Source organism: Malurus melanocephalus, unplaced genomic scaffold (assembly GCF_030028575.1).
Source record: "Malurus melanocephalus ecotype Western Australia unplaced genomic scaffold, MMel_1.1 scaffold_197, whole genome shotgun sequence".
Lineage (NCBI taxonomy): Eukaryota > Metazoa > Chordata > Aves > Passeriformes > Maluridae > Malurus > Malurus melanocephalus.
The window spans coordinates 1235438-1248635 of NW_026623429.1; the positions used below are offsets into that span (position 1 = coordinate 1235438).

Below are 13198 nucleotides of genomic sequence, written 5' to 3' on the forward strand. Positions count from 1 at the left end.
CAAACTATTTGATCTCTCTTTTGGGTTTACACTTTCCTTTTGGGTTTACACTTTCCTTCTGAGTGACTGATTTTTTGGCATGGGAAATGTTTTTATTGCTGATGAACTTTACTCTGCGTTAGAGTTTCGTGCAGTGAAATTGTTTGGACATACGTGGTGATTCTCTGCTGAGCATTTGGCAGAACTGGGAATGATCCCTTCACCTAGAAAGTGGCTTGCCAATGTTTGTCTTTCACTGAAACAGCACAATGGTGGTTTTGGGCTCAATAATCAAACTGGACGGGGAACTTACCACGTCATTCATGATTCAAAAATAATCCACGGTATAAAAATCATTATAAGATCAAGTTTCCTGTTTGAAGTCTTGAGTTTTGTGAATTCACATTTTCTTTTATTCRTRAAACAAGGAGGATCATCTYTTCTGTGCAGTGTGGATTCATTCATTACCATTTCTAGAAATGAATAGTGAGTCTGTTTCATAAATGTGGCTCTTTTGCCACCCAAAATTCTGCTGTGGTGGGTTAGAGCCAAAATCTGTCCTGGCATCACTTCACTTCTCCACTCAGAGAGCACCTTCAGGAAYACAAAAAACTGCACCTTTTCTTTTTGAGCTAAACCCACAGTCACCCCCACTTCCTATGCATTTCCTACGGCTAAGTCACAAATACACAATATTTCTGTCCCCAAATGAGTCCAAAACCAATTTCAGGCCTCTGATGTGTGTGCTCAATTTTACATTCATAAGATTGTCCTCTTGGGCTGTAGAGTTAAACACCGTGTCTAAACTCCTAGGTTGAATCATTTGAATCTGGACTGGAAAGTATCAGCCAATTTAGCAAGACATGATCAAATTTATTGAARAAATTCATTATTTTTTATCCTTGTCCCCCCCAGGATAAAAAAGCTGGGATGGTTGTTATTCAGAAAAAATGCAGAAAAACTGTTTTAGCAGAAAGAACAGAATACAACACACAGTTAATACTTACAGGGATTCTGCGCAGGCAAGTTTAATTATCTGATTTTCCATCAGTTCTTTCATTCCAAAAAATGCCAGAGGATTTTGAACACCACAAGAGATCAAGCCCTCTGTTTCATCTGTGGGAGACAACATCAAGCTGTAGGACGTGCGTCATCATCTCTCACCATCTATTTTCGTTGTGAATGAGGCATTTGGTATCTCCAGAGGAACTGGATTTTGGGTTTGCATGAAATCGCATTGTTTTGCTCTACAACAAAGCCTCTGATTCTTGTTGGCTTTTGGGAGTTGGTTTGTGATGTTTGGATTGTATTATCAGGATCATGCACCATATGGGTCAGTTATCAGATCCTTCACGAAGTTAGAGTTTTCCCAACACCAAACAGAAAACCCCAGAGGGGCGATTTTCTTACTCTTGACTTTCTGTAAGACAGAAGGAATGCTGCAGATTGCTTTTCCTTTCTGGTGACAGGAAGTTTTGAAGCATAACAAACAAGATGCTTAGGAGAGTTCTAAAGCACACTTTAAAATATGGCATTAAGGCATTATTTTATAATACATTTTCTTCTCTGAAAGCATTCAAAAGCACTCTTTATTAAAGTTACTGAACAAATACATATGTTGTTCCCTTAATGCAACTAGTTTTTCCTTTAAAATTAAGGTTTTTAGCATTCTGTAAGTATTTTTTAGAACACACCAGAAGGCAGAATAAAAGCACTCAGCTTGGGAAACATTGGCCAGCCCAGGAGGAGCCTTGGGAAGATGGATTTTGAACAGCATGARCTGTGAATTTTTTCCCTGTCTGTGGGGTGGGCTTCCCCACAGAGAAAGGCAGTTTGTGTCTCATGGTCAAATTTTCAAAATAAGCCAGAATTCTGTTGACCCTCCAAATGGGTGGCCAGCTCATCACAAAGAATTGTCTGTCAACTGAGTAGATTTGTGACAGGGGTGAGTGGTCCTGCTCACGGACTGAACCCATGACCTCCTAATCCTATCTCATGTGTAGTGCCTGCCAGAGTGTTCAATGGTCATTAGACCTGGGTGAACAATTTGGACAAAAAAAAAAAAAAAAAAAAAAAAAAGAAAAAAGTGGAGCCATTCTGGGGATTAAAGATCCAAAGAGACCAAAGCCCAGCTCTCAGAGTTACTTTGGGCTTTCAGCTTTTGCTGAGTTTTATTTTACAGTAATGTCTTTCCCATGCTGCCCATGTGTTTTGCCGTGGCCTTAAACTTTCATCCTGGATATCCTGTAGGCTGTGCAAGGAAAACTTGAGGATATGGCACAAATCCTGTGAGTGTGAGGTAGAGAAACTGGAGTTTAATGATTCAMTTTAATGGAATAACGCAATGGTAATCCAATAAAATCAGGCAGTTGGATTTTTTCTAGCAATGAAATGCTCAGCAGTTGGATTAAAAAATGTGAAGGATGGTTTAGTTCTGGAAGTGTTATTGGATAGAAACTTTTATATAATRCATACTCCATAGAAAATCCATGAATTATAGAAAATTCAGAAGCTTTGAATGGCTTGAACTSTTTATTTTAACAGTTTAATCCCAGGGCCCAGGGAAAGTACAGACTGGCCTAGAAATCAAACTAAAATCAAATTTCCACCTGCAACTTTTGCACCAACACGTGGAGTTCTTTATAAGAAAAACTTCTCTGGCTTTTCATTCTCAGGAGAATGACTTAGCAAGGCTGGAGGTGATGCCACCTCATCCTCGTGGTTCACAGATCTCCCGTTGGAGAAATTTCCATTCTCCTGTGCAGTTACTCTGATTCTTAGGGGTGTAATGAACTCAAAACATGTCCAGCCTTTTTTGGCTACTGTTTGTTGGRAATCTTGATTTCTGTGCAAGAATTCCACTCAACACTGCACCAAAACTCGGTGTAGATTTACTCAGGTTGCGTGTCAGTGGAAAGCAGTAAATGAAATATTTTTAAGACTTTTAAAACATATGGTTTTGAAACACAACCTTTTTTATTTTARGAACTTATGTGAAGATGATTTYACTTGCCCTGTCTCAGGTACTAAAACCTCCAATGTAAATATTCAGCATAACCTAAGCAAATTGTGTTCCTACAATTTTTGTCCTGCTTCCCCTCCATCTGCCCCACGTTCTCCAGGTCAAAGGCTGCAAATCTAAGGMGTGCTTATAATTAAGCACACTAATTACTGAACTGCAATGTATTTAAGTCACAGGATTTTAGGAAACTTCAATAATTTCTCGTCTTCCCAATAGTCTGTGATGCCGTTGTTAGCTTGAGCTAACAGTCAGCAGCATCTTGGGTTTGAAGGCAAGAAGCAGCAAAATTRGGGTCAATGTGCCACATTGCTACAGGTAAATTCCTCTTCGTGACTGACAGCGTGTCTGGGAGGTTTTGAGAGAGGATTTGAGAAGGAGAAGTKCTCCATCCAGCTGCTTGCACAAGCTCACAGCCATTTGCAAAACACCAAAGCCACACCCAGCATGGGCCACGGGGATAATAACACAGATGCACGGTTTTTATGGCTGCATACCAAATTTAGAAACTCCCTGTGGAAAAACAACTCAAAATGACTTTTGCTAATCCTTCTGCWCACCTGGAATAGACTGAACAAGCCAAGGAACTAGAAAAGTTACTGCGTGATTTACCAGGTCGCTGACACTCAGAATTAAAATTTTGAAATAAGTAGCTGAAAGAAACCTTAGAAATTCATAGATAGCCCTGTTTGGTGTCATATTGCTTTGTGCCAGCATTGACAGTACAGATTACAAAACAGAGAGTTTTTGTTCACAGAAAGCCTGCATGCTGTGTACAATAAATGTTTTAAATGCTTGGAAATCTGCAWGGGAAGTAATCTTTGATATTCTGCAGTTTCTGAGGGGTTCCCCCTTTTTCCCCCACACTTGAGGCTTTCTGAGACTGCAGCTATTTCATAGCAACATCCAACTTTTAGGCACAGATTTGAAGGTTTGATCAGATTGGAGATCAGCCCAATTTCCTTGTCTAACCATTGTGTATAATCTCAAACAGACAAACTCACAGCTTTGGTGGGATAATTCATGTAAGGAGCTGATTTGTGGTCTTATATCCGTGCACAAATAGCARCTTTCAGTGTTTATTCAGTCTGAAGTGCACATTGAGGGAGGGGTCAGTGTGGCCTCTCCATTTTAGTAATGAAAGAATTTCTGAGACAGTTTTGTGTGGYTTTTCAGGTGTACCCCAGAGCTGCATACAGACTTTGTTCCTCATGATTTACAGACACAGTAGTGAAGTCTTTAAAATTTTAATCCAAAAGATTAAATTTTACAATCAAATGGCTCACTTTCAGGATTTATTCTATTTGGTTGCTCAGGTCCTGACCAAYAAAAATGAGTTCTTACCTGAAGCAGTAAAGCCAAATGACTTCATTTCAAGAAAGAAGAGTCTTCCTTTCCTGTAGCCCTGCTATTACACATCTTCCTCTTTCCATTTTTGTATCATCTCCATGGAAGCCCAATGCACTTAAAGCCAAAAATTGAAAAACTGACATAAATGGTGACAGATATCACCACTTGATAATGAAATSAAAATGAAAATTTATTTTCATTTGATGAAAAGTTTCACAAAGCATTTATATTTTATGAGAGATTCCAGCAAGGTTCCTTAAAGATTTTAAAGCCWCAGTGCATACCCGGTATTTTAGAATCAGCTAATCCATGGATAGGTCATTTCTGGTAGAAGTTTCCACCAAGGTTCCAGACTCGCACCAGGGCTGTGGAATGCTCTCATCAGATCTCACAAATTAAGCAGGGTATGGTCCTGATAAATCTTGGACTTTGCCTGAAGACCTCATTTTTTTTCCTCCTAACCCATTCCCCAAAGAGAACAGACTGTTAAACTTTGGTCAGAGCCAAAATACACACTTGGCTTAAGTTTAATTAAAGCTTGGAATTGATAAAGCTGGGAAAATGCCCCTGTCTATACACATGTCATACGTGATTGGAGAAATCTCTTTGATTTTTATTCACTGTATGAAAAACATGAMAAAAATGTGGACTTTACATATCAAAGTGTGAAATTTTGATTTTTTTCTGATACTGAACTGTTTCTGCATGGATACAGAAAACTCGTGAGTTGTCTCTTCCAGCCACTCTGGTATTTCACAGCTGCAATCCCCACCAGGAGAGCTGCAATATCCAAATGGGCATCTTGGCATTCAGGAATGGATTTTCTTATTACTGAGGGTGGGAGCTGCTGGGTGCTTTTGTGTGTGCACATTCACAGAACTGAACTGGTAGATCCTGCCCATGGTGTTTGTCGAGACAAAAGGACAAAAACACGTGTGAAACGAAAGTGTTCTGGTTCCATTTCTAAATCTGATAAAGTTCTGTTTGTATAAGGACCCAAATGATTTTATATCAACACCATTTGTCATCAAGCCTGCTCAGATAAATTCAATGTCACCACGTATGTCACCACCTCCATCACTGACAGAACCAAAGCAGGAATATTCCATGAACTGCCCAGGGGAATGCCAGAACTGCTGYCTTCCAACACTGCCCTATCAATTTACTCTGCTTTAGCCAACCAAACACTTCCTGGAACACAAATTCTTTTGGAATTATTATTTGCCACACTTCAGATATTTTAACACCCTGTGTTACTTTTATTGAATTTTATATCCACAGGATGTGTTTTCTGCCATGCAACAAGATGCCCCTAGAGTAAAGTGATTTGAGACAAGAAAGAAAAATATTGTTATACAGTAGTTTGCCGTGAAAATTCCGAATGTCTGCTGCAGGGCAGTGGATGTTTAATGGAAATAGAAATAAAAATGGAAATGGAAATGGAAATGGAAATGGAAATGGAAATGGACATGGAAATGGAATTAGAAATGTAAATTTGCTGGTGTGGTCTTTACAATAGGACACATGAGGGATGTGAGGCATTTCTGTTCTCCATGAGCCTTTCTTTGGTGCAAAAAAGTTGAGTAGATGTAACAGTTTTCAAGATATCCTGCTGTTACATATCAAGTGTTGCCTCACCGGCAGATTAATAAAAATTATACCAGYGGACCAGTCTTAGAGCAAACAAGATATATCAAGTTAAAATCAGATTTCTGTCGCTCAGTGAGCAGCAGGAATTCACAGGAGGTGGTTGTTGGTGCCGATCTGCGATCCTGGAGCTCAATAATTCCCTGCCGGCCTCATTGCCCCCATCCCAGCTGGCAGATTGGGGAGGGTGTGATCCCAGGTTTTGCTGAGGTTCCCCCCATCCTGTGGCCATGCCCCCATCCCTCTCTCAAGCAGGGATTTAGCCCCAGAGCACCAGAATTTCCCTTCCATCACACGTGCGCCGAGCTGCCGTTCCCCAAAGCCAAAACTGGAACCCTAAACGTATGCAGATGGCATTCAGAGCCCGGGACGCTCCTGCCAATTTCTGCAACTGATACACACTCAAAATATTTACTTAGGAATTCTTAATTAAGTCAACCATTCGGCRGGGGTGTACGGTTTCAGATGTGTCGCAGTGTCACCACAAAATACCTCGGTGGTTCCTGCTAACAAAGAGCCCACTATGTGGATTTTTTTTTGTCAGAGATGGTGGGGCAAGTTTTCGGTGCAGCGTGCCAAAAAACTGCTCAGCTTGCCTGCTGTTCATGGGATTCATGTGGCTGAATCCCTTCATTCCTGCTGAAAATGAGGCCCCTGCCCGGCAGTGGTTTCAGGTGGATATCGAGAAGCAGAGCTGGGGTGGGATCAGAGTGACCCCATGGCCGCCTTTCCAAGGGTTTGGTGGGAAATGTGCACTGTGCCATTGTGCAGCCAGGAATGCAACGGAGGGAGGGAGATGGGGGAGAAGGAGAAGCTCCTCGAGCCACTCCTGRGCTCCAATAAAATGTAATTTGCCCAGGGAGCAAGGATTGGAAGAGAATTTTTAAAGCAATTTTAAATTTTTTGTACTCAAAAGGTTAAAATCAACTTGATCAAGTGTTTAATCTGTGTGCAAGTGTTGGTTTAATCTCTTATTTTGCATCTTTTGTCATGTATTTGTCAGAATGGAATTTTATGCTCTTTGGAGRACTCTCAGTGCACATCTGTGCTTGTGCAGGAACTTGGGGACAGCTCCAAAGATTGGTTGGTTACTGCTCCTCATCTTTAAGCAGACAGTCCTGTTTCAGAATTTTACCAAAACTCAAATTCTTTTAACAAGAATAAAATTTAGATTTTTTTTTCTCATGTGCTTACACAGCTGACCATTTTAAGAATTTACTGTCTGTATTTTCCACTTGTACAAAGACTGCATAAACTGCAGTTCACATGATGACCTTTCTATACATAAAATTAATCACAAGTTGCCAGGACATGATAACCTTTGGAATAATTGAAATGTCTCATGAATTGCATTTGTAAATATAAAATAGAGACTCGAGCAAGCCAACCAGGAATGAAGAGTACATTTCTCTTCCAATGAGCAGCTCTTGCAACTCMAATGGTTTTAGGCCTTAGTGTTCCATTTCTGAAGTGTTTCAAAGATCTTTCCTTTTATGACTTGCTTAGAATATCTAATAAATTTCATTTCACTTTGTGAAAAAGGAAGCTGGAGTTGCTTAGATCTTAGAGAGAAGATACAGCAGTAACAGGAAATACATTTGGAGGGAGAATTTTCTCTTTTTGTGACAGGATTCATCTGTCTTTGCATCAGTAAGAAAGCATTTTTTCCGAAATTAAGCTGAACCTTGTCTCCCATTGCCATGAATTCCTGCTTGCCTTGACACAGTCCTAGTTAATTTTTTAAAGAATAAAATTCTTGATGTTTCAGAATWCTTATGCAGAAACTGAGCCTTCCAAACCCTTGTTCATCAGGCTTAATTTGATGGAAGTTTTGAGCTGCAAGGTCCTGTCAAAGCCCAGTTTGAGGGGTTTTTTTTGGGGGGGGGGATGGGTTTGGTTGTTGTTTGATTATTTACGATTATTGTAAACGGCACCAGCAATCTCAACAAAATGCCACACTCAGGAGTTTCTGSTGATAAGAATCAAGGAAATTTGCACCACAAGGAAAGATTAGATAAAAGCTGCCAARATGCGACATGGAGGATCTGTCTTTTGACAGTTGTAAAGTGAAACAATCTCCATATTTAAAAAAAAAAGAAAATAAAAATTAACCTTCAACCTGCTAAGGGACAGGAGCAGAGCACGACCCTCCCAAATGTGTGAGGGATGTACAAAATGAGGGACACTGGGAGAAACAGARGAGAGGAAGCTTGAAATGCTGTTGGGTACATTTCTTTAATATAAATAAAGCTTTCCAAAACCTCACTTTCATGATTCAGCATTTCTTTTGGCACTGTAACAATTTAAAAGCAGCCTAAATAAATCTGAGGGAACATGCTGGTAAATTCAGGCCAGTGAGGTGGAAGTTTCTGGAAGTAATAATAGAAAAACTGAGACCCCTCTCCACCCGCAATAATTGCAGTTTAATTGTTTTAAYACAGTTTACAAGCACATAATGATTATGGTGCCCTCACCATACCTTCTAAGGCAAATATGATCTGGCTTATTTTCTGGAAGAATAAACTGACCCACTCTATTAAAATACTTGACCAAAGCCTGCTCCAAAAAACAACRGGAGACCAAAGAATACACTCTTTAACCTAATTATGAGACAGTAGTGATGTGTATGGAGGAAGAAACTGAACTGAAAATTATATGTGGGTTAGATGCTGTGGCCAACTCTTCCTTGCTTTCCTTTGTTTTGAAAGTCCTAAGGTTTTGCTGCTCAGTTTGAGACAGCAGTTAGTTGAAGTTGTGAATGTTCAGCAGCTTTAAAAAAATGGTGCCAGGACGTTATTGCACAGTTTTTATCAATTTTTAATAAGTGTTCATATAACATATAAACAATTTTTAGATTTAATTTGTGCTAGTGAGTTGGAAGCATAGCCTCAGTGAGTGTCAGGCAGCTGAGAGACCAGAACTGTGTGTCTTGTGCTTGTGCTGRGCATCAAATGGAATTTTGAATGCCTTGAGCATGTCTCTTTTTCAGGAGCCAGCCCAGATTTCCTCAGGATTACGTTTTTCTGGAAGGGTCAGTGTCTGCAGCAGCAGTGGGAATGGGTGAGGGGTGGGAAGGTCTTGCAGGGTGCTTGGGCACCTGATCTGTGCCAGGGAATTGGGCAGATGGTGCAAGGGATGGGYTGAGAAGGGACATTTAGTGTCATCAAAGCATTTCAGTGTCATCCAAGGGTATGTGTGTCTGAATTCAGTACAGCACCTACCAAGGAAAAGCACTTTCCTTTGTGTTTACCTCAATATTCTCAGAAGGCCCATCCTACTTTGTGTGGAAAGTGGATGAAGTCAGAGAGAGAAAAGCTCCGTGAGCTTTCAAAGAAAACAAGGTTTTCAACATTTGGAAATGTCTGATTTTTAAAAAAAAAATAAGTATTGATACTTTCCTCTGTGATTTTCATTAGCTTTTGAAGCCATAACATGAAGGTCATAAGCCATTTTAAACAAAATCTTACCYCTACATCAAACTCATGATACTTTTAAAAGATTACCATATCTCTTGGAAAGTCCTGATTTAAAGACACCACTGTTTAATTTTTTTTTTTTTAAGTGGGGAAACATGTTGTGCCAGAAACAAAACCTTAGCTCAAAACCTGAATGAATCCCAGGGATTCTCTGGTTCCAGCTGATGCTCCAGCTTTGCTGCTCAGCACCCAGAGGAACACAAATTAAAGCTAATTAAAGGTCAGAGCACTCTGCTGCAGCACTGAGAGTGGTCAGACTGCAGCTACCTTCTGTTTTTACATTTGTTAAACAGGCAGCACCCCAGGGRTGCATGGTCTGTGTTTGTGATATCTCTATATCCTTAACCCCCCAGCCATTAATAAAACCCCAAATTGGTGAATTCCTCATGGATTGTTAACTTTGGAAAAGATGCACAAATACCTATTAAAGGCAGAGTGGACCATCATGGAATTTCCATTCCACAGCAATGACAGTATTTCATTTTGGCCAGGGAAGAGTTCTCCCTTTCACTCTTTTTGCTCTGCCTTTACTGTAGTTATTGATATTAAACACTCTGATTTCACTGAAACCCGACATTTACGTGATTTTGCAGTTACCTTGTGATGAAGTTGATAAATTCTTTAATTTTATTCAGTCAGCATTTCCCCAAGGGAKCATTTCCAGTGGGAATTTTTGAACACTAGGATGTTTAAGGCTAAGGGTGGAATGCTGGACCATGGGGTGGTCACTCTGCCTGTCCAGAGCCATCTGCAGCATCTCCACATAGGTGGGTGCTCAGACATCACCAAATGTACCCTGTTGTTCTACTTTTTTTTCAAAATATTGCCATTCMAAATGTAGCCTTTACGGATGTTGAAAAATGAGCCTGTGAGGATGTTGAAAAGTCAGCTGAAAAATGAAAAATAAACGCTACAAAGTGAAAACAGGTGCAAGTTATAGGCAAACTTTGTAATGAATTCTGAAAATATACTTGAGGAATGAGAACTGCAAATGTTTCCAGTCTGGATGGCACACATTAAAGATCACTTCTGTGTGCTCCATGACGTTTGCCAGATCCAAAGCACAGTTTTGCTTTTAATTCATTAATCATTCAGTACCCTGAGCTTAATAATGGGCAAGAGGTTTGGTAGCGTCAAGTAATTCTCTAAATTGTGCTTAAGTTTCAAATGAGAGGTGGATGAACTCTGAAATACAGAGTCTGAACTGGTATTCAAAGCAGACATGAGTTTCAGAGATTTGTGGATGATCAATTATCACAATTTTTTGCTTTTAAGTAAGTCTTGCTTCCCACATCTCACAAGCTGAYGCCTCCATGTAGGACTGGAAGCAAAAGTGCCGCCAAAATTCCATTTCCCGGTTTATTCTGGCCCAGCTCAGATCAGGAATTGCTGTAAGATTTCCATCCTCCTATAGCAAACCAAAGCTGTTGTTCCAAGTTGGCACAGGCATCACAGGAAGCCAAGCTCCAGCCCTTCCCCTCTCAAGAGCGCACGGTCACCCCCGTTTGGTYGTAACGCCCCTTTCTGCTTTCTTTCCGCAGAGCTTTGTCATCCGTGGTGGCTTTAGGAGCTAACATCATCTGCAACAAAATCCCAGGGCTGGCGCCTCGGCAGCGAGCGATCTGCCAGAGCCGCCCCGATGCCATCATCGTGATCGGGGAAGGGGCGCAGATGGGGATCAATGAGTGCCAGTACCAGTTCCGCTACGGGAGGTGGAACTGCTCTGCCCTGGGAGAGAAAACGGTCTTTGGACAAGAGCTTCGAGTAGGTAAGGGTGTCTCTAACACCGTGCTCGGGGAGATGCTGGGGGTGGATTACTTTGGCCTTTGGTCCTGACAATATTTATAACCCTCAGAGTTCAGCAGTGATGCTCCCGGTGTGTTTCCACCCACTGAAAAACACAAAAAATGCCYGGTGATGTACAGATGAAGTCACCCAATTCTGTGCAGCTTCAGTGGCTTCAGTGCCTGCACAGCCACCCGAGGGCACAGCCCTCATCTTGTTACAGGTTGCTGTGATAACTGTGGTGGATATTATCCAATCAGAAATGAACTAAAAGCAGCTCAGAAAAATCCCTCTGCAGACTTCCCAGAAGTTTAAATAATGGGAGAGTCCCAAATAATTGATGGAAGCACAGTTCCTACCACGCCRGCCTTCCAACATGTGGCAGTGATACATTCTGGTGTTGCTATCGTACTGCAAAGAAAATACTGTGAATGATTTGAGGCAGGAAACCTATTCAAAGAAAATAATACATGGCCTTGGCCTGACAAGGTTTTAGCTGGCACAAGTTAAATCAATATCTTTTCATTTAGCTTATGTCTGATATTATTGCACAGGGGAGAGATTCTGTGAATTTTTTTCCAGCGCTGAGGTCACTATTTTCCTCATCACCCAGCTGGGTATCCTCTGCCTATTGCTGACCTTTTCTCTCTCCCCCAGGGGCTGCCCCCTCTCCCCTGCTCTCTGCTGCTCTGGGTTGGGATGGTGTGGTGTGGTGGGTGSCTGTCTGCAGGGCACTCAGAGTGACACCATGCAATTTCTCAGCAGGGCTGTAGCCTGTTCTTGMGTCCCATTTTTCTTTGGGTTATAACCTCTCCCTCAAATTCAATGGTTCGGTTGGGTCCTGTGCCTCCGGCACAACTGAGTGTGGTCAGACATGAGATCTTAAAACTGTGTGAAAAAAAGGGCAATAACATTTAATTTCATCTGTGCAAAGAGGAATGGACTCTCTCGGTGCTTTGGTTGTCACTGGTGGGCGAGGCTTCAGGGTTTTTTCCTGACACCTTTATGAAATGAATGCCAAAAAGTGACTTAYGTTTGAGACAACAAGGGAACTGAATAGTCTTTGAAAGAACATCCCAATCTGAGAGTCTGGCTGAGATCTGGGCACTCTTAAGGACACAGTGGTTCAGCTGTAAAGAGCTCTAAGTGAACGAATCCGTTGGCATCGGGTGGTTGATTTACATTTGTCATGTTCTGTGAGCATTACATTAATTACATCCTCAAKGCATCATACTCAGGAATTAACCCAACTTTTGACTGCCACCTTCAAAGCTAAAAGAACAAAAAAAAAGATATAGTCACATGTCTTGACTATGAGAAGCACAGGCCTGGTCCTCCTTGGTTGTTATTGTTTGTTTGCCTTCGGTTGGTATCCAAAATTAGGTTGCTGCCAGAAAATYTAYATCTGCCAAGAATGCTGTACTTCTYCATGCTYTGKTTTTGCCTGCCAAAGCTTGCAGGTGTGCTCTGACCTTAGCAAAGTGTGTTGTCTTATCCTCCATGAGATCCCTTCTGGCCTGAGAAGGGCCTCTCCAGAGGGTTGTGCTAGAGCTGGTGCCCTCACCAGGCTTTCCAGTGAAAAGGATTTCACTGCTTCTGCTCTCCTCTTCAGAATGAGAACCTTGTGGTGCCTTCCCAGCTTCACCACTGTGCTCGTGGGTAGCAAGAATTCTCATAGAGAGTCTCCTTCCATGCTCYAAACCTTTGCAAGTGAGTGCGGCTCAAATGCCTAAAGAGGACAAGTTGTAGCTGTGCTTTAATTCTTTCCTGTGCAAAGTAAAAGCTACAAAGAACAGATTTTTTTTTTGCTATCAGGATGGACCAGCTATCAGGCTTCTCAGACTATACAAAGCTGGAAAAACTCAGGGTTTTCTCRAGCCACTGCTCAAGCCATATTTACCAAAATGCTCACCAGGTTCTTGACCTCTCCACTGAACCTGGG

General features: G+C 41.4%; 1 protein-coding gene across 1 annotated transcript in view; it reads left to right on the top strand.

Annotated features, from left to right (window-relative positions):
• The window catches only part of WNT7B (Wnt family member 7B), an 82357-nt gene that overhangs the window by 35944 nt on the left and 33215 nt on the right, over nt 1–13198 (top strand). The window contains exon 2 of the mRNA XM_057373423.1: nt 11013–11239. Coding sequence (XP_057229406.1) covers nt 11013–11239 — 227 coding nt within the window. The remainder of the gene's footprint in view (nt 1–11012; nt 11240–13198) is intronic.